This window comes from Sinohyriopsis cumingii, chromosome 8 (assembly GCF_028554795.1).
Source record: "Sinohyriopsis cumingii isolate HCF-2022 chromosome 8, ASM2855479v2, whole genome shotgun sequence".
Lineage (NCBI taxonomy): Eukaryota > Metazoa > Mollusca > Bivalvia > Unionida > Unionidae > Sinohyriopsis > Sinohyriopsis cumingii.
Genome location: NC_142968.1, coordinates 118,111,067 through 118,131,326, shown reverse-complemented (window position 1 = coordinate 118,131,326; position 20,260 = coordinate 118,111,067). Strand labels below are relative to the sequence as shown.

Sequence of the window (20,260 nt, the reverse complement as noted above, 5' to 3'; positions counted from 1 at the left end):
TATTGATATTCACAAAAACTGCAAGTTACAAGTGAAATAGACCAAGCCAAGGTGTTGATGTGAAATAGACCAAGCTAAGGTGTCAGTGCGAGATAGACCATGCCAAGGTGTTGATCTGGCTTTGTCTAATTCTCCACTTCAACTTGTATTATGGATGAAGGATGGAAATTTACAAAAGTTGCAGATTCGACTTAAAACTCCATATCAACTTGTAGGCTGAAAAATATGGTACTAATATTTCAGTGGACCTGAACCATTAAGTTACATCATTTTCAGTGGACTTGTATCATTCAGTTACATCTTTTTCAGTGGGCTTGTATCATTCAGTTACATCATTTTCAGTGGACTTGTATCATTGAGTTACATTATTTTCAGTGGACTTGTATCATTGAGTTACATCATTTTCAGTGGACTTGTATCATTGAGTTACATCATGTTCAGTGGACTTGTATCATTGAGTTACATTATGTTCAGTGGACTTGTATCATTGAGTTACATCATGTTCAGTGGACTTGTATCATTCAGTTACTTCATCTTCATTAGGCTTGTATCGTCTGGCTTCATTTTCAGTGGGCTTGTATCATTCAATTACATTATTTTCATTAGACCTTTATCATTCAGTTACATTATTTTCGGTGTATTTTTATCCTTTGGTTGCATCATTTTCAGTGGGCTTGTATCATTCGGTTACATCATTTTCATTTGGCTTGTATCATTTGGTTACTTCATTTTTGTTGGTTTTTTTAAATTCATTTTCATCATAATTGCCTTACAGTTGCATCTGTATGATATTTTCACAGGAACGTTTTATCTTCTCCATGGATCTTGAGTTGCATAACGGCAGGATAAAATGAAACAGTTTTAGATTCCTGTATACAGGATATAAATAACTTCACGGTGTCACATTAAGTGAAGGCAGTGGTATTTAAATTTACCAAGTGAATGCTAACAACCAGTAAATTGGGGTTCTTTTCAATCTATTTTGTATTAATATAATCCAAATTATTTCCCGTTAGTGAAGGATATATCTCATTTCAAAATATCCACAAGAAAACATTAGTTTGTATGCTGTAATGCACATGACTAGAACCTTTAGTTCTCTCTCCTCTTGTCAGGTCCTGCTGACAGTTTTTTCTACACAAGCCAGGGTCAGAATCCAGAAATTGATGATGTAGATGATGCAGAAGATTTGATAAGTACCAGAGAGGCATTGTTGTTGTTAGGTAAGTTGACTGGATATAAAACATTAAAAAGGTAAAACTAAGTCAGCCTTGAATGAGATATAACAAGACATTCAGTTCATGTTAGCTTTACCACAGCAATAAGGCAGAATTTAATGGAAGTAATCATTGTTTTTTTTAATTTTATGGAATAGAATAATATGTCTAAACTAAACAAAAATATTGAATTGAATAGTCAAGATTAGCAATGGGAACCATGATGTATTTTATATTACAGGATACCTTTTTAAAGATTTTCAACACCACCATTAAAAGGTTTGAGTGTCAGGGTCATGTGCAAGTCCATAAGATTAAGATTTTTCATGAACATTCAAATACATTTGACTGTAGAATGCTTCTCTCATATTAAATAATAAAACTAGCAAGTAAAATAACAATAACAGATATGTGTACACTAAACTTCTCCATTGTATGTCTGTCTGTCTGTCTCTATAAATGTCATCTTCTAACATATATATTCTAACATGAAAAGTAAGTGCACCTCAAATATATTTTGGTCTTAATTGTGTATAAAACCAAAATTACTTGTGTTAACTTGAGTCTAATCTTATTTTCTAGTGTAGAAGTGTATCTAATCTTTGATCATGATTATAGTTTGTTAGGTTTGCTAATTATTTTCTAATTTATTATCTCCACATGTAAACTTGTTTTCTCCAAGCTGTGCAGTACTGTTGCATAAATACCGTTACATTTAACAAATCCCTTTTAGAAATTAGCAATGATGCAGAAATCACATGGTGCATTTACTATGAACTTAAAGAAATCTAATTTGAACAAAGTGTAACCTAATTATGTTAGTTTTGAATTCTAGATCAATTTGCATTGTGAGGCAGTCAATAACTGACCTTCTGCAAGTAATCAATGGGATCCATTCATTGATCAATTAGTTATTAAAAGCATTTTACCAAGTACATTTGGAGTGTTTTTGTACAGTGTCAGACATGCTGTCTTTTGGTATGTGGTGGTAATATCTAAAGCTGTTACATAGAATTATAATGTATACAATTTAATGCCATTGTTATAACACCAGATCTCTGCTGCTTTACCAATATTAAAGATAAACAGATTTGAACTTTCTCTTTAAATTATTTATCACATACAGTTGTTGAAAAATAACACTATAATGGGTGTTTTCACAGATAAAGTTCTCACAAAACCTATCCCCCTTAAAAAATTGAAAATCCACCTTATGTAAATATGGGGTGAGCCCCTCCCCCCAACCCATGAAAATCCAGGAGAAATCTCTGGTGAAATGACCTTTAACCACTTCTGCACCATCAGAGATAAATACACAAAATGTGGGTTAGTGATTAATGGTGCTATGGGACTAACACATTTGAAATTTGATAATGCCCCTGGGGTGCGTGGGTATGATTTTATAAGAATTTCTGACAACTCTAGGGATAGTTGTATAGCTTGTCAAAGAATGGCATCTGTGATCTAAAGCCCAGGTGTCAGCACATTCCAGGATCACTGGATCATGCCCAGATGTTTTTCTCTGCCCACCAGGAACTTATCCCATGGTTTGTAGCATAGAAACTAATTGGATTTGCACCCCATAAACCATATGTAACTTTACTTAAAAGAAAAAAAGAGAAAATTTATATGTGCAACAGACAATTTCAGTGGAGTGGGTCCATCCTGACATCCAGGGATTTAGCCTATGTGTCATTTCTTGGAAATATTGTTATCATTGTGTGTGTGTGTGTGTGTTGCATTGTATGTATGTGGGTGTGTGTGCACACACACACATTCTTGTATAAGAATACACACACGCAAACACACACACACACTTGCACGAGAAAACAAATTGTATGCCTGCAATATCTGCAAATGACACTGACTCAAGGGTCTATTCCCACCATTGTTAAATGGTTATAACTTGGAAACTATTGTGATTCCCACCTAAAAGGGACTTATTGTGTAGGAAATGACAAATTTATTAACGTATCTGACAGTGTAAGTTTGATAGCTGTCTATAATATAAGTTAATTAAATTTTTGGTGCAATGAATACTACATTGGCAAAATCATAATTTTGAAACTTATCTCTCCCAACCATTTTCTCACAGTTATGAGGTTCAGCAATTTTAATTGTTATTTTCCCAACTAGAACAAGCAACCGATGTGAACTACAGCCTGCTCATTGGCATATTCATGTGTTTTGGTCTAAAATAATATGCTTGAGGGGATTTCAAGATAGGCCTCTGCATCCAAAATCACTGTGTTAAAATAATCTTTTATTCATGTAGTTGATTTATTTGTAGGGAAGCTGACTTTAGTTATGTAAGCTAATGTCATGTGGAATATCATTAAACATTTTTTTTTCATTTTGACTTTAGCAAAATATTATGTACAACTAATCACGTGTAATTTTTGGACTGTACTAGGGAAAAGTTCCCCTTCACAATATCCAGGAACATTTTATGTGGCTTTATCACCCACCCACCCCTACCCCCCAATTTGAAAATATATCCTAGTTGTCTTTCTTGGCTGCCTTGCACATACATTGTTCATCCTCTCATGCACCTTCTGTCTCTCTATGTTTTGAATTAAACCTATTCATTTTAAAAAATATCAACATAGATATATTACAGTAGCTAAGAACTCTTAGTGAACAATGAGAGTTTAATTTGTATATGCATCTGCTTCAAACAGACTTGCTTATAAATGGAAATACCTATTACCCCCCCCCAAAAAAAATAGATTATCCCTTTTTCTTACAATGGTGACTGCATAACACGTTTCCTCAACCATAATCCAGTACTTAGCTTTAGGAAAGAAAAATACTTGTCTTGTGGAAATGTTTGTGGATTTGCATGTCTTCAGTGGTAATTCAAGTTTTCCCATGAGTGTCAGTCTTAGATTATGTCAGCTTTTATATTCCGAGTTTAGCAACTTTTTTTTCAATATGTCAAATTTTAGCAATTAAGATTTGCATTTTGAAATTCTTCATGTTTTGGTGATAGATAAACTTGTAATTGTTTATTGACAAATGTCGCTACAGTATAAATGACAAATGTCACTACAGGATAAATGACAAATGTCACTACAGTATAAATGACAGAAGCAGAGCTTATTTTCTTATGACATCTTCATTCGATCTGACAATTTTTATTAACAGAACATTTTATCAAGAGTGTGAGGTGTCCCTGTCTTGATACATAAACATGAATCTATTTAACCAAATATATTGTGCTTTATAGATTTAGGTACAATTATAATTACATGGTGTCTGTAGGTAGATAGGTATAGACATGTTACAATTATAATTGCATGGTGTCTTTAGGTAGATAGGTATAGACATGTTACAATTATAATTGCATGGTGTCTGTAGGTAGATAGGTATAGACATGTTACAATTATAATTGCATGGTGTCTTTAGGTAGATAGGTATAGACATGTTACAATTATAATTGCATGGTGTCTGTATGTAGATAGGTATAGACATGTTACAATTATAATTGCATGGTGTCTGTATGTAGATAGGTATAGACATGTTACAATTATAATTGCATGGTGTCTTTAGGTAGATAGGTATAGACATGTTACAATTTTAATTGCATGGTGTCTGTATGTAGATAGGTATAGACATGTTACAATTATAATTGCATGGTGTCTTTAGGTAGATAGGTATAGACATGTTATAATTATAATTGCATGGTGTCTGTATGTAGATAGGTATAGACATGTTACAATTATAATTGCATGGTGTCTGTATGTAGATAGGTATAGACATGTTACAATTATAATTGCATGGTGTCTGTATGTAGATAGGTATAGACATGTTACAATTATAATTGCATGGTGTCTGTATGTAGATAGGTATAGACATGTTACAATTATAATTGCATGGTGTCTGTATGTAGATAGGTATAGACATGTTACAATTACAATTGCATGGTGTCTGTATGTAGATAGGTATAGACATGTACTAAAGTCATGGAGATGCACATGCTTTTCATTTAATTTCCTATTGCAGGTATTTCAGAAAAAGATCAGCTGATGATATTTCAGATATTGTCAGCTATTTTACATTTTGGAAATGTAAGGCCACAAGAAAAGGAAGGAGAGACTTGTGAGATTCCAGTGAGTTGTTCTCCTTTCTTCTTTACGCTCCCTCAAGTCAGAACCATTTTAATCTGAATGAGATGATTGTGTTCTTTGACTTTGTCAAACAGATAGAGTTAAATAATCCAGATATAATCTTTTTTTCCTTTAATACTAGTTGACTGAAATTTTTTGATTATACAAAAGTTTGTTATGAATAGAGTAAGAAAGTAAATTTTGTTAGCTGATGAATACGACATATGCTTGTATCCATAAGGAATTTATAAGTCTTTGATTTAGAATTAACCTGGCTTGCAGGAAGTATGACTATAATATTTGCCCCCCCACCGGGCAGTTTGTACCCTCTTTGTGACATCAAAAACAATAAGCATCAAGAATATACAAAATGCATAAAACTTAGTTCATTAAGCAATAAATGATTAGTACCTAGCTGCCAAGTGTCCCATTTTTCCTGTATTTGCCCCATATTTTGGACCTGAATACAGCTGAACATTGTTCTTGTTAAAAATCTCATTTTTTTAATTATAAAATAATTTTAATTTAAAATTTCCTCGCAATTCTCTGTTTAGAAATGCACAGCATGTATATAGAATATAGTTCTAAAATATTGGTTCATTTGAAATCACAGCTACCATGCCTGTCTGTAACTGCCATATTGGATAGCACAAACAGTCGCTGCTATAACTGTATCTCATTTCATAATATTCAATTTTTAATCATGTCAAAAAGGAAATTAAAAGAGTCTGAATTTTCTCCAGGAAATTAAAAGAAAGACCAAGAAAACTTTAGTTTTACAAATTGTGTAATGGAAGCACACATGACATAAAACAGCATGAAAGGTTAATAAAAATCAGCTTGCTGCTTCATATCAACACCTCCGCCTGAACTTACAATGTGTATAAATACTAGAAAGAACCTTGATGTAATTTGATTGAAGTTCAATTTACTAAATTTCTTTTACAAATTAACCTTCCTGTTTCAGTTACTAGTGTTACTGGTGATTTAGTTTGCACATGTTTTCCAGACAGTAAAGGGGCCCCGAGTGGTCTAAAGCACTCACTGTTATGGATCACTGCCATCTCACCTCTGTCTGCGTGGGTTTGAGTTGTTCGGCCAAGGGTTTGAGTTGTTCAGCCAATGTGGGTATGTGAGAAAGCTTGCCAGTAGCTTCTCATGGGTTGTTGGTTCTTTCCGGGGTTTTCCCGGGTTCTCCCGACACCCTTTATACTGGCCACCATGTATAGCCTATCTTGTGCTGAAAAATGGCGTTAAACCCTACAACAACAACAACCAGACAGTAAAATCGCAAAGGATTACTCATGTGCTAGAACAAAAACAGTTCAGTAAGATAATCAAACAGAATTCATATCAATGAAAGATGGTATATTGGAATCAATAATGATTGGAAAAAAACAAGGTGTGGACAAGTCTCCTATAAATAGCCTGTGTCTGAGTGTGTGTTGCTCTTTTGCACCTTCTAAATGAGCACCCAAATGGAACAGGGCTTTTTAAGGTACAAGGGTGCAACACGTGCATCTTTGATATTAAATAATTAAGTACGGTTCTGTCCTACTTTACTGATGGTTGTGGATGTTGTAAATAGTTACATATGCATTAAAGGTTTAAAAATCAGTTTTTTGTTCCTGAAAATCAGTATTTTTGTTATAAACAGTCAATATTTTTGTACTCGGGTGTTGGCAGCTGTGTCACTAGCCTGATTCAGGGCTTTCCATTATGGTTGGAGGGTGAGTTGCCAAAGTTGGTGGGAGTTATAAATTGATAAATGAAATGACTAGGTTTTGTGCATTTTTCAGATGCATGATACTTTTCATTTTTAGAATCAGATGGGGGCATGGGATAGGTGAAGTACTATCAGGAACAAAAACCCTTTGATTCCATGTTTTGTTTCATGCCAACTTAGGGGTGTAATTGGATATAGTTGAGAAAGATCTAGGTATTAATTAACTGTCAAATCATATATGTTCAGTAACTGTTCCAATTTAAACTTAAAACATGAATATATTGTGCATTTGTTTCACAGTTTCTTACACCCAATTAAACAAATTCCTACCCCAGGTATGGCTTTCATTCCCACCATCACTAACTTGCTGTTAAGCAATAATACATATTTATCCATTGGATCAGTCTGGTTCGGCACCCATGATGTGTTCATGGGCAAGGCAGATTTCTTTACTTAGCGTTAACCTTTTTAAAGTGTTGCAGTGGCACATAACACAAAAAGTAAGCCAACCCAGCTAGGAGAAAATATGCATCTAGGTTTGTATTTACTACATACCCTGGAATAATAACTTGTTTGTAGTTCTGTATGTACTACCTACCCTGGAATAATAACCTGTTTTTTTCAGTTTTGTTTTTGCTACTTACTCTGGAATAATAACTTGTTTGTAGTTCTGTATTAATTAACTTGTTTGTCATTCTGTATATACTGTATACTCTAGAATAATAATTTGTAGTTTTCTGTAGATGTTTCTCCATCATATACATTGCCTGATCACATTAAAATTAGGATTACTGTCTGCTACCTCCAAATCCAGCCCTCCCTGAAAGACAAAGAAAATAAATGTCTGTTTATATTTCATAAAGTCAAAGGGAAGCAACTCATACAAGTTCACTTTCCCTTCTACCTGCTAGTTGGCTACCATTGTACCCGTATGTAACCATTATTTGTTTTTACTTAATGTAATGATGGTAAGTCTTGGGACACCCTTAATGATTTTCAAAAATAATATATTTTTTTAATGACGAATGTTTGTATACTATGACTATAGGGATAACGTTTTTTTTTCCTACCGATTGCTCAGCATATTTAACTGCGTGTAGCATTATTTGTTTTTTAATTAAAGAAAAGAAAGTGGTTTTGAAGGGACTTTCTTTGTGATGTATTGATGGAAATATGAATAAATATAATTTGTTTGAAAAACAAAAATATATTGAACTTTCCACTATTTACCTGTTTAAAAAATGTGCATTTCACCAATGATAGGAAGCAATGAGCATTAGCAATGGTGTAACCATTTTAACAGTAACTTCTCCCCTTGTTGCTTCAGTTTGCTATTGTTATTTTATGCATTAAAAAGTATGCTGAACAGACAACAGCAATCCGCCTGACTGATTGACCTGATGTTCAATGGAAGATTGTGATCTGCGATAGATCTAATCAGGCTGAACCAATTTATTTCAAGATGGAGCTGACAAGTACTTTTGTCTTCTACAACAACACAATGAGGATGTCATCAGTCTAGACATGTCCAGTGTGTATTTCTGTCATTTTGATTCAATTAGCATTGTGCAAATATCTTGGCTACACATACTTTTGTTGATTTCAGGTGTTTAATATTCCATTTCCATACCTTTACATTCTGCCCCAATCTAAGCCCTAGACCTTCTCTAACAGACGAAGGATTGAAGCCTGAAGTACTCTCCAGGATTGCACAGACAACAGCAGTGCTGACAAAACTGAAGCCCATCTCGAACGACAAGAACATCACACTCAGACTGGTCAGACTGATGCACTCACTGGTGATCTCCATATTTCTCTGCACCTGTGAATCATGGACCATAACAGTTGACTTAGAGAAAACGATACAGGCCACAGAGATGAGATGTTTCCAAAAGATCTTCGGCGTCACATGCCAAGACCGTGTCATCAATGAAGAAATGCAGCGGAGGATCAGACAAGCCATTGGGCCTCACAAAGACCTCCTGATCACAGTGAAAAACCATAAACTGCAGTGGTATCAGCATGTCTCACGATCTCAGAACTTGCCAAGACAATCCTGCAAGGTACTTTACAAGAAAGAAGAATAAGAGGCAGGCAAAGAAAGAGGTTGGAAGATAACATTCGAAAGTGGACAGGCTTGACATTGAGTGACTCGCTGAGAAAGACCAAAAATCGAGAGGAATGGAGGAAGCTGGTTGTTCAGTCTTGTACAGTGTCTAGCAGACCACGGGACTGATGATGGTGATGAACAGTGTAGGATGTTTGGTTTTTGGCTTTCTGCATGATCTACCATACTTATCCAATTATATGGTGGATAATCAATAAAATCAGACCTTTTACCTTCCAAACATTTTCTACATCTGTGTATGGAACCATGAACAAATATCAACTTCGCATCTTCCCAAATTGAGTAAAGGTATTATTTATTCATCAGTGAAGGAACCAACAAAGACACTGACATTGGACTGTCAGTAAGATATTAGACTCTTATATCCCAGTTCAGGATGTCCTCCTGAGAGAAGATACATTTTACAAAATCATTATAGTTTTGGCTTACGACATTATCAGTCTTACTTACCTCATGTGCAGTTCAGCGTTGATAATCAAGTTGATAATCAGAGTTGATAATCAAGGTCAACATTTTATATATTAACTTAGTGTCTTTCCTCCAGATGTATCGAAAGTATAGTCATGTATTGAACAAAGCATAAAAGCAAAATATTGTTTAGGCAAACAAGTTTCTTACAGCACATTCACCTACTCAGAAATGACAGCAGACCTGTTACCACACAATTTATCAGATTAGAGAGACCACACTTACTACTGGAGTGGAAAGTGGATGCATCAGGAGAGGCTCTTCATATCAGCCTCTTGAAAATGAAAACCATTCTCAGTGAACTCCACACTTTGTTAGAACGTATCCATGGAAGCACAGTTCAGATAATGACAGAATTTGTTTTTGGTGGCATATGTCAGTGAAGGTGGACATGAGGGGACAATCACCAGATGTTTTACTGAAGGTATAGAAATACCTTCATTGGTGCACCCATTATCCTGGCTAATTCATTAAGAAGGAGAGGACAGTTGCCTCATACAGAGTTGTCCTGCGATGAACCTTCCATTGGATCTCTGTCCCTTGGGACTGTCCAGTGCTTGAAGTTTTTTTTTCTCCAGAAGTATGACCTGTCAGTACGTTTTCAATCAGCTTGGATTTAATGTGGGCATATATTTTCCCTCAAATAAGTTTTGATTATGCAGATAGTTAAGAAATGAGGGGCACAGCCTACAAATAGCTCTGATTGCCCCACAAAAATGAAACATCTGGATATTAATCAGTCTGCTTGCTTTAGCAACAGACATCACCAAACAAGTCGCAGCAACCTCTACTCCACTCAGGCAGTTGATACTGCCACTATTCCATCCATGTTCAGAGAAGTCTTCCATCACACCAGGCTCCTCATGGATTTCCTGATTGAAATGGAGTTTGGAGCTTCAATCCTGGAAGGTGACCCGAGTGGCCGAGTGGTCTAAAGCACTCTCCGTTGCGGATCACTGCCATCTTACCTCTATCTGCATGGGTTCGAGTCTAGGATTCAGCCAATGTGGGTATGTGAGAAAACTTGCCAGTAGCTTCTCATGGGTCGGTGGTTCTTCCCGGGGTTTTTCCGGGTTCTTCCTCCACCATTAATACTGGCCGCCATGCATAGCCTATTATGTGCTGAAAAATGGCGTTAAACCCCACAGCAACAACAACAACATCAATCCTGGAGAGGATGACAACAGCTGAAGATCCTACATTGAAGACATACTAGGGGAAATAACTTACTGTCAATGACTGGTTTCACATCGATGATATCAGACCACTCTGCACTCATTCCCAGATGACAGACTTCTTTCACTTTGTCTTTGAAGATGAGAAGTTAGCCCTTGTTACAATCAAGGGATAATGTTCTTTGATCTCAGACAAGATCAAACCTCCTGGATGAGACATTTTGACTGCACCAACATATTATCTGACTTCCAGTTTAATTTCAACATATCCAGACCAAGCTTACTCACTTTATTCCTACATGGAACCTCTCCTGGGTATTGACATGGCCAAACTTGTCAAAGTTTGAACTACCATTTTCCACCTCACAGATGTAGCTATCATACAAGACTTGGAAGCGTGAACATGCTTTGTCAGTGAGCTAGATATGACATCTGTAGATCAGAACTATTTGTAGTTCCATTCATACGGTTCAGTCATTCTAATGGCAAACTTTGTTTCCTTTCCAAGATGTTTTGCTAAACCACACCCATCCACTCTGTGAAGCCTGTTTGCATTACCAATAACTTTTAAATGGGAATAAACAGTTGTACATTAAGGCTTCCAGATTCTTTGGATATATTTAATTGTAATTACTATTTCAGGCCAAGAATAAGTCTCTCACCAACTTCTGTATGCTGCTGGGGATAGAGGAGTCCCAGATGAGGATGTGGCTGTGTCATAGGAAGATCACTACAGTCAACGAAGTCCTTACCAAGCCACTTACTGTTACTGAGGTAAGCCCAGAGGGTAAAATATACTTCAGAGCTATTTTGGAGATCAGAGTCATATATATATATATATATATATATATATATATATATATATATATATATATATATATATATATATATATATATATATATATATATATATATATATATATTGGAGAATTATGTTTCAGCAAAGCTTTGTGAACCTCTTAAAATGAACACATTTTAATATCATCTAGTGGAATATTTAAATAAGATTTTTGGGGGGAAGAGTGCCTTTCAGCAAAGATAATTTCATAAAAAGGTAAAAATTTAGAAACTACAAAACATCTTAATGGGCAGCATGAGAGACTACAGTTTATGTACTTTTTACAAATGCCTGCATATTTCATGCAAGGGCTCATAAGCTTGTCTATGATAAGGTGACTTTCTAGATGGACTAGATGAATTAGACAACACTAGAACTAAAATAAAAATTTTGTTTGCGATATTTGTTGAATGTGGTTGAAAAGTCATCAACAATTATAAACCTATCATATTATCTTTTCTTCTGTTCTTCTTGTATGGGTTTACCTTCTTTTATATTGATGAAAATTCTCTCTCTCTCCCCCATCCACCAGCCATGCTGCATTGAAAACACTGTGATTGAAGTCTTCAAAATCTAACTAAATTACATTTTAAGGGGTCTGTAGTAAATTTTATTTTGGATTCATATCAGTCATCCAATAAATGTAGGTGCTGTCTTCCATGTATATCTTCAAATCAGTTGGACCAAAATATTTCTTCAGTGCTGAAAACAGATTGTAGGTTTTAAAAAAGGGCAGTAACTCAAATTTTCAGTTAATTGTGGTGGACTCTATAAACACTTTAGGAAGTGAATATATACAATTGGAATCATGCGAATTGACATTTTATGTAACTTGACAGGCACATGTAAAATTAAAAACAATTCATGCAGATAATGAGTCATTTATTTCTTAGTTTTAACATTGACAGAATCTAACATGGACAAAATGTAACTTAAACAAAAATCTAATATAGATCAAATCTAATTTAGACAAGTACAGGAGTATAAATACTAAATCAAGTAGTGCTCAAATTCCCAATTAAATTACCTTGCAGAGGGTTTATTGATTTTAATATGATCCCTGCTTTTAGTTCTGTAGACCAGAATAGCTTATAGGATAGTCTGTTGTCCATTGTACGTCCATCCATTAGCACAAGTGTGTTAATGGTGCTCATCTTAAACTACTTTGACGATTGCCATGAAACTTTACACACACATTTACTGGTCTGGTTTGGTTGGTCCTAAATGAAAATCTTATGGTTTGAACATGTAATATGGCCACCCCAGCAGCCATCTTGAAAATCTTATTGCTACTCTTTCTGAATGAAGGGTCATATCAGCATGGGGTTTTTCGCTAAAAGACTTATTATGATGCCTAGTTTGTCCTAAATGGTGTCAACCTGACATCCAGTATGACCACCACAATAGCCATCTTGAAAATCTTGTCACTGCTCATCTTGAATGAAAAGTCAAAATGACATAGGGTTTTTGCAAGAAGACTTCTTTTGATTTCTGGTTGGTCACAAATATAATGATCTCAATCTGATGGTCACCACTGGGGTTATTTTGAAAATCTTGCAACTGCTACTCCTCATGATAGGATGGCATTATCGGTATGTTTTCAATTAAAGATTTCTTATGATACCTAGTTTATCCTAAATGAAAGTGGTGCCAACCTGATGTCATATTGACATGAAGTTTTTACAGACCAATCTGATGTCATATTAACATGAGGTTTTTACAGACCAATCTGATGTTATATTGACATGAGGTTTTTACAGACCAATCTGATGTCATATTGACATGAGGTTTTTACAGACCAATCTGATGTCATATTGACATGAGGTTTTTACAGACCAATCTGATGTCATATCATGAGGTTATTGCACACCAATCTGATGTCATATTGACATGAGGTTTTTACACACCAATCTGATGTCATATTGACATGAAGTTTTTACACACCAGTCTGATGTCATATCATGAGGTTATTACACACCAATCTGATGTCATATTGACATGAGGTTTTTACAGACCAATCTGATGTCATATTGACATGAAGTTTTTACAGACCAATCTGATGTCATATTAACATGAGGTTTTTACACACCAATCTGATGTCATATTGACATGAGGTTTTTACACACCAATCTGATGTCATATCATGAGGTTATTACACACCAATCTGATGTCATATTGACATGAGGTTTTTACAGACCAATCTGATGTCATATTGACATGAGGTTATTACACACCAATTTGATTTCATATTGACATGAGGTTTTTACAGACCAATCTGATGTCATATTGATATGAAGTTTTTACAGACCAATCTGATGTTATATTAACATGAGGTTTTTACAGACCAATCTGATGTCATATTGACATGAGGTTTTTACAGACCAATCTGATGTCATATTGACGTGAGGTTTTTACAGACCAATCTGATGTCATTGACATGAGGTTTTTACAGACCATTCTGATGTTATATTGACATGAGGTTTTTACAGACCAATCTGATGTCATATTGACATGAAGTTTTTACACACCAATCTGATGTCATATTAACATGAGGTTATTACACACCAATCTGATGTCATATTGACATGAGATTTTTACAGACCAATCTGATGTCATATTGACATGAAGTTTTTACAGACCAATCTGATGTCATATTAACATGAGGTTATTACACACCAATCTGATGTCATATTGACATGAAGTTTTTACACACCAATCTGATGTCATATTAACATGAGGTTATTACACACCAATCTGATGTCATATTGACATGAGGTTTTTACAGATCAATCTGATGTCATATTGACATGAAGTTTTTACAGACCAATCTGATGTCATATTAACATGAGGTTATTACACACCAATCTGATGTCATATCATGAGGTTATTACACACCAATCTGATGTCATATTGACATGAGGTTTTTACAGACCAATCTGATGTCATATTGACATGAAGTTTTTACAGACCAATCTGATGTCATATTAACATGAGGTTATTACACACCAATCTGATGTCATATTGACATGAGGTTTTTACACACCAATCTGATGTCATATCATGAGGTTATTACACACCAGTCTGATGTCATATTGACATGAGGTTCTTACAGACCAATCTGATGTCATATTGACATGAAGTTTTTACAGACCAATCTGATGTCATATTAACATGAGGTTATTACACACCAATCTGATGTCATATTGACATGAGGTTTTTACATACCAATCTGATGCATATTGACATGAGGTTTTTACACACCAATCTGATGTCATATCATGAGGTTATTACACACCAATCTGATGTCATATTAACATGAGGTTTTTACAGACCAATCTGATGTCATATTGACATGAGGTTTTTACACACCAATCTGATGTCATATTGACATGAGGTTTTTACACACCAATCTGATGTCATATCATGAGGTTATTACACACCAATCTGATGTCATATTGACATGAGGTTTTTACAGACCAATCTGATGTCATGTCAACATGAGGTTTTTACAGACCAATCTGTCATATTGACATGAGGTTTTTACAGAATGTCTTCTTATGATGGCTAGTTGGTCCTAGATGAAAATGGTTTTGCTCTGACATCCAGTATGGCCACCACATTGATCATTGTGAAAAATATTGTTATCACTACTCCTGAATGGATGGTCATATCAACATGTGGTTTTCACTGAAATGCTGTCTAACGGGTCCTAAATGAAAGTGGTGCTGATGTGTGCTGAAATATTGCTGCCAAAATCTTCTTATGGCTACTTCAAAAAATTGGCTGGGCATATTATTGTTATTATACTTTTACCAACTGACTTCATATAATATCCAATATGGCCACCATAACCCATCTTGAAAATCTTATTTGTTACTTCTCCATGACAGAAATTCTTATCAGATTGGGGCTTTTACAAGACAATTTCTTATGGTGTCTTCTTCTCCTATATGATGTCTTGTTTGTTTGTTTGTGAAAGTATGATATCTAGTATGTTGACAATACAGGTAATTTAAAAATCTTGTTATTGCAGAAGAATGTCATAGATGGTATAAAAACATGGCAGTTCAGGGAAGAGTGTCCTTTTCTTGAAATTCTTTTTGGTCAGTAGAGCATAGGTCCCTTCAAGGGACTCTTGTTGTTATTTTGCATTAACTGGTTGCAAGGTTGATAATAATCTAGGTAAACAATAAATGCCAGCTTGAAATTGAAAGCAGACCATTCATTGTGAAATTTTTCGTGAATTGTAATTACTCAGCTCATAGTTATGGGGTTAAAGTTCCACATGAATACACTTGATCAAGTATAGTCAGTTCCAGCTTTATCAACACATGTTCAAACATAAGCTGCCAAGACACATTTATTCCTGCTTGTCTAAATACACTTTGATAATCCCAAGAATATGTAATGTACTTTAAAGCTAATTATCAGAGAATATTTACACAATATGATAGAAAGTCAAAACACTGTATTCTGGCTAATGTCAGAGCTATCTTGGCAGTTGCTTCTGGAGCCCATGTGTCAAAAATTCCTACTCCCTCTTTTTCCTTGCACATATTGCTTTCAAATTTAAAGTTTTAATCCAGAGCTAACTTTTACTTCTGTCAGGAATAATAATTTAAATTTTCATTTCTGTGTACTCTTTCTCAGGCTATTGGATAGATTGCTGGGTATTATAGCTATTACTATTTGCATGCACACACTATCCAGTGGTGTATAACAACCAAAATGTGTACATATACCCATGTAATATACCATATAGCAAGTTTATTTGTGGACATAAAATTCACTGATTTTTGTCCAAAAAGAATGGTTTTCAATTCAGCATTTTGCATATTATTGTAAACACTCATTGGTATTTTCAACCCAAGCAAAAACAAAGGTCTTAACATATGCTGAATTACTAACCACTTTGCAATAGTATGTAGAACGGGGTGAAATCAGAGGAAAATTTGTATGATCATATTATGTTATACAAGTGGCAGTACAGTACAGTTCATTAAAAAAGAAATAATAGGACAGTAGTGTCAGAGTAATCTGAGATGTTGGCTAGGATTTGAGATAAGTGTACTCCATCTGTCCATTGTCAGCTTGATTGGCTACTAGTAAGTCTACTCCATCTGTCCATTGTCAGCTTGATTGGCTACTAGTAAGTCTACTCCATCTGTCCATTGTCAGCTTGATTGGCTACTAGTAAGTCTACTCCATCTGTCCATTGTCAGCTTGATTGGCTACAAACAAGTGTACTCCATCTGTCCACAGTCAGCATGATTGGCTGTCATTAAGTGTACTCCATCTGTCCATTGTCAGCTTGATTGGCTGCCAGTTAGTGTACTCCATCTGTCCATTGTCAGCTTGATTTACCAATAAGTGTACTCCATCTGTCAGTTGCAAGCATGATTGGCTGCCAATAATTGTACTCCATCTGTCCATTGTCAGCTTGATTGGCTACTGATAAGTGTACTCCATCTGTCCATTGTCAGCTTGATTGGCTAGTTGCCAGCCATAGTACATGGCATGATTTGTCATTAATATTTGGTCACTAGAACTCTTGAACCGTGGCATTAGTTCAAGCGATTTTTAAAATATTATTCAGTTTATTTTCTATTACCAAAGTGGGAAGGAATATTTTTTGGGGATGTAATGAAAAAGTTAATTGTTTTTGTTTTTGTTTTACAATGCATACTTAAGCCTCTGAATCATTCATATTCAGGAAAATTGAAGACTCTTGTGCTGTAATTTTTATTTCTAAACATTAATGAAATTATAAAAATTTTGCTTACATTTATTTTAGTAGATGAATTTGTCAAAGATAAATTGACCTTTTAACTTCATAATTGTCTCCACAAAAATTAAGCTATACGGTATATTTAATCTGCATCTTTATCTAAGCATATCACATGAAAAAACTGTAAAACTGTTCTGGCACTTTGCAGCTATCTACTGTCAACTTTGTGTGTATATATATATATATATATATATATACATATTGTCTTGCAGGCAATACTGAAAAACAATACAATAGGCCATTTTATAATTGCCTTAATATTGGCATAATTCTGCTTGCAGGAAATTGCATCTCTTCTTCACAGAACCTGTCTTACATAATCCATCTGGAATGCAACTTCATATAAACTGCTTTTATACTATATTTGTATTAAGAAATAAGCATGATCAACCAAAATGAAAAAATTTTCATTCATGATCACTGACAGTATTTATTACTGTTCAGTTACCATTACCTTTTCTTATTCAATTAGGAATTTTTTCAGGACAATTGTATTAGAATTGAAATAACTGTCTATGCATATAGTAGGTCTTTAATGAATTTTCTATCAAATTGCAGCCCACATGAAATCTTATTTTCAGTTTTTAATTAGCAGATTCTAGATCTTTATCTAGCAAGATATAGTTTGGATATCTATTGTATATTTATGGAGGAAGCCATACTAATGTACTATATGGACTCGTGCTTTACTTAATTAAATGATGCATGTATTGTAAACATTAGAAAATGTTACTCTGCTGTGTATATGGGATATCATTTGTAACATTCAATCTGTTATTCAGTTAAGCATAAGAGCTGTACAAATTTTCAGTTTTGAGGGTAAATGCAAATTAGCTTATAGGTTAAAACTCGTGATATACCTTTCTTGAAACCATTACCCAAGGGTGGTGTATTGTTATGCAAACTAAGGAACATGGGAAACAATTTAGTTGCATGCATGTATCCTAGGACATGTGCTTAAAAAATCTGATGGACCCTCTGGCCAGCATTTAATTGTTCGTCCTGTATATTACATTATTGTTGATATATGAAAGTTAAGCATGTGTTATGCATTATACATTTGTGTATTACAATGACAATAGACCATGGTCCCACATACATTATTTGTTTAGTTATTGATCCCGTTCATTCATGTATCGTAATTTGTATTTTAAATTCAGGAGGTTGATAGCCCACCGATAGCATGACCTTGCAGCAATGTTATTATAATGACGTCTCTCAAGGTGCCTCATTGCAAACAATATAGACTAAGATTTGTATATACAACCTGGTTAAGCTCTATAAACTTAGCTGCATATACCCTCATTATTTAGTGCATCAGCATTGTTATTATGCATGCTGAAGTAACGTTGCGATTAGGTTATCTTGCCTGTCTTAAAACAGGTTCATGTGAAGAAAGTCACACAATTTTTACACTGTTTAGGATAGAGAAAACTATGGGATGGTCATCCTGCAGGTGAACAACACATATAATTTGTATCCACCCCAAGGTTGCCAAATTTGGGGTTGGGGTAGGGGATAGCGTTAAAGGAGATAACTCTAGAGAAATGCTGTTTTGTAAATTAATAACATTTTGTTGAATCATGAATTCAGTTATTTTCTTTGGAATCAAGTTTTGATAGTTTGGCAGGGGAATAAGAATTGTCTTCCATACATTAATTTGTTGCTGTGTCTGACATGGATATACAGTTAACAGAAATTACTATTCTGAGAACAAAAGTGAATTCATGTTATTTTACATTAATTGTACAAGTTCTAAATGCCTTTTTGTAAGTATTCTAGGTGGTACAGAGAGTGAATGGGGTACCCTTTTGGTATTGGAGATTGATAGATAACACTAAAGATTTAATTTGGGCAACACTGATTCTTGCAATGGGATCAAACCCAGAACCACAATAGTGAAGGCAAGTTTGTTTATTCTTGAACCATCCGTTCATTATACTGAGTTAGCAGCATCAGTCGGTACTGTTTTTAGATATGCTTTTTCTTTTAAGCATGCACATGGCAGTATTTAATTATAATATTATAACATTTCTGTGTACATTTGTTTTGTTAACAGGCCAGCTTTGCACAGGATGCATTAGCCAAATGTATCTACTCAAAGATGTTTGATTGGATAGTCACACATCTTAACAGAGCTCTCAGTAGTACAGGCAAGCAGCATAGGTTCATTGGAGTTCTTGACATTTATGGGTAAGAAATGTTTTTTCTGTTTAAATTGGTGTTAACCTTCTGTGGCCTCAATGAGTACCGTAATTTAAGAAATGCATAATTGGTTCATGTATGTAGATTATGATATAGGACAGAACTCACAATAAAATTGAATTTTCAGAGATGTCATATCTTAATTTTTAAATACTTTTTTAAATGATGGTTGTTTAATATTTCAGTTTTGTGGTTGCTACTTTTTATGGATACATGTATCTATTTTAGCATATCAAACATCAGCATGTTGACTTAATGCTTCAGATTGTTGGTATTAAGGTTAGCTGAATTTATTGATACTTAAAGCTTTTTTGTGGAATTGTGCAGAGATTTGATATGTGAAAAAGTTATGTTTTGAAAAACAATGAGCATTGACTGTGCATATTCTTTTTCAGATTTGAGACTTTTGAAGTCAACAGTTTTGAGCAGTTTTGTATTAATTATGCCAATGAAAAACTCCAACAAATTTTCAATATGGTAAGTAATCATAATGATGTGAGGTTTCAAAGGTTAACAGTATCTCTTTTGATAATTTGATAAAGTTGATGGTGTTTTGACTTGTAATTGAGGTTTGTCATTGATTCAACATTGGCAGTTGTAAAATGG

General features: G+C 34.6%; 1 protein-coding gene across 2 annotated transcripts in view; it reads left to right on the top strand.

Annotated features, from left to right (window-relative positions):
- Positions 1-20,260, top strand: part of LOC149794490 (unconventional myosin-Va-like) — a 232,575-nt gene that overhangs the window by 52,205 nt on the left and 160,110 nt on the right. For both annotated transcript variants that reach the window (XM_089968738.1, XM_089968737.1), the window contains exons 9-13: positions 1,116-1,223; positions 5,223-5,329; positions 11,466-11,597; positions 19,509-19,642; positions 20,050-20,131. In XM_089968738.1, coding sequence (XP_089824864.1) covers positions 1,116-1,223; positions 5,223-5,329; positions 11,466-11,597; positions 19,509-19,642; positions 20,050-20,131 — 563 coding nt within the window. The remainder of the gene's footprint in view (positions 1-1,115; positions 1,224-5,222; positions 5,330-11,465; positions 11,598-19,508; positions 19,643-20,049; positions 20,132-20,260) is intronic.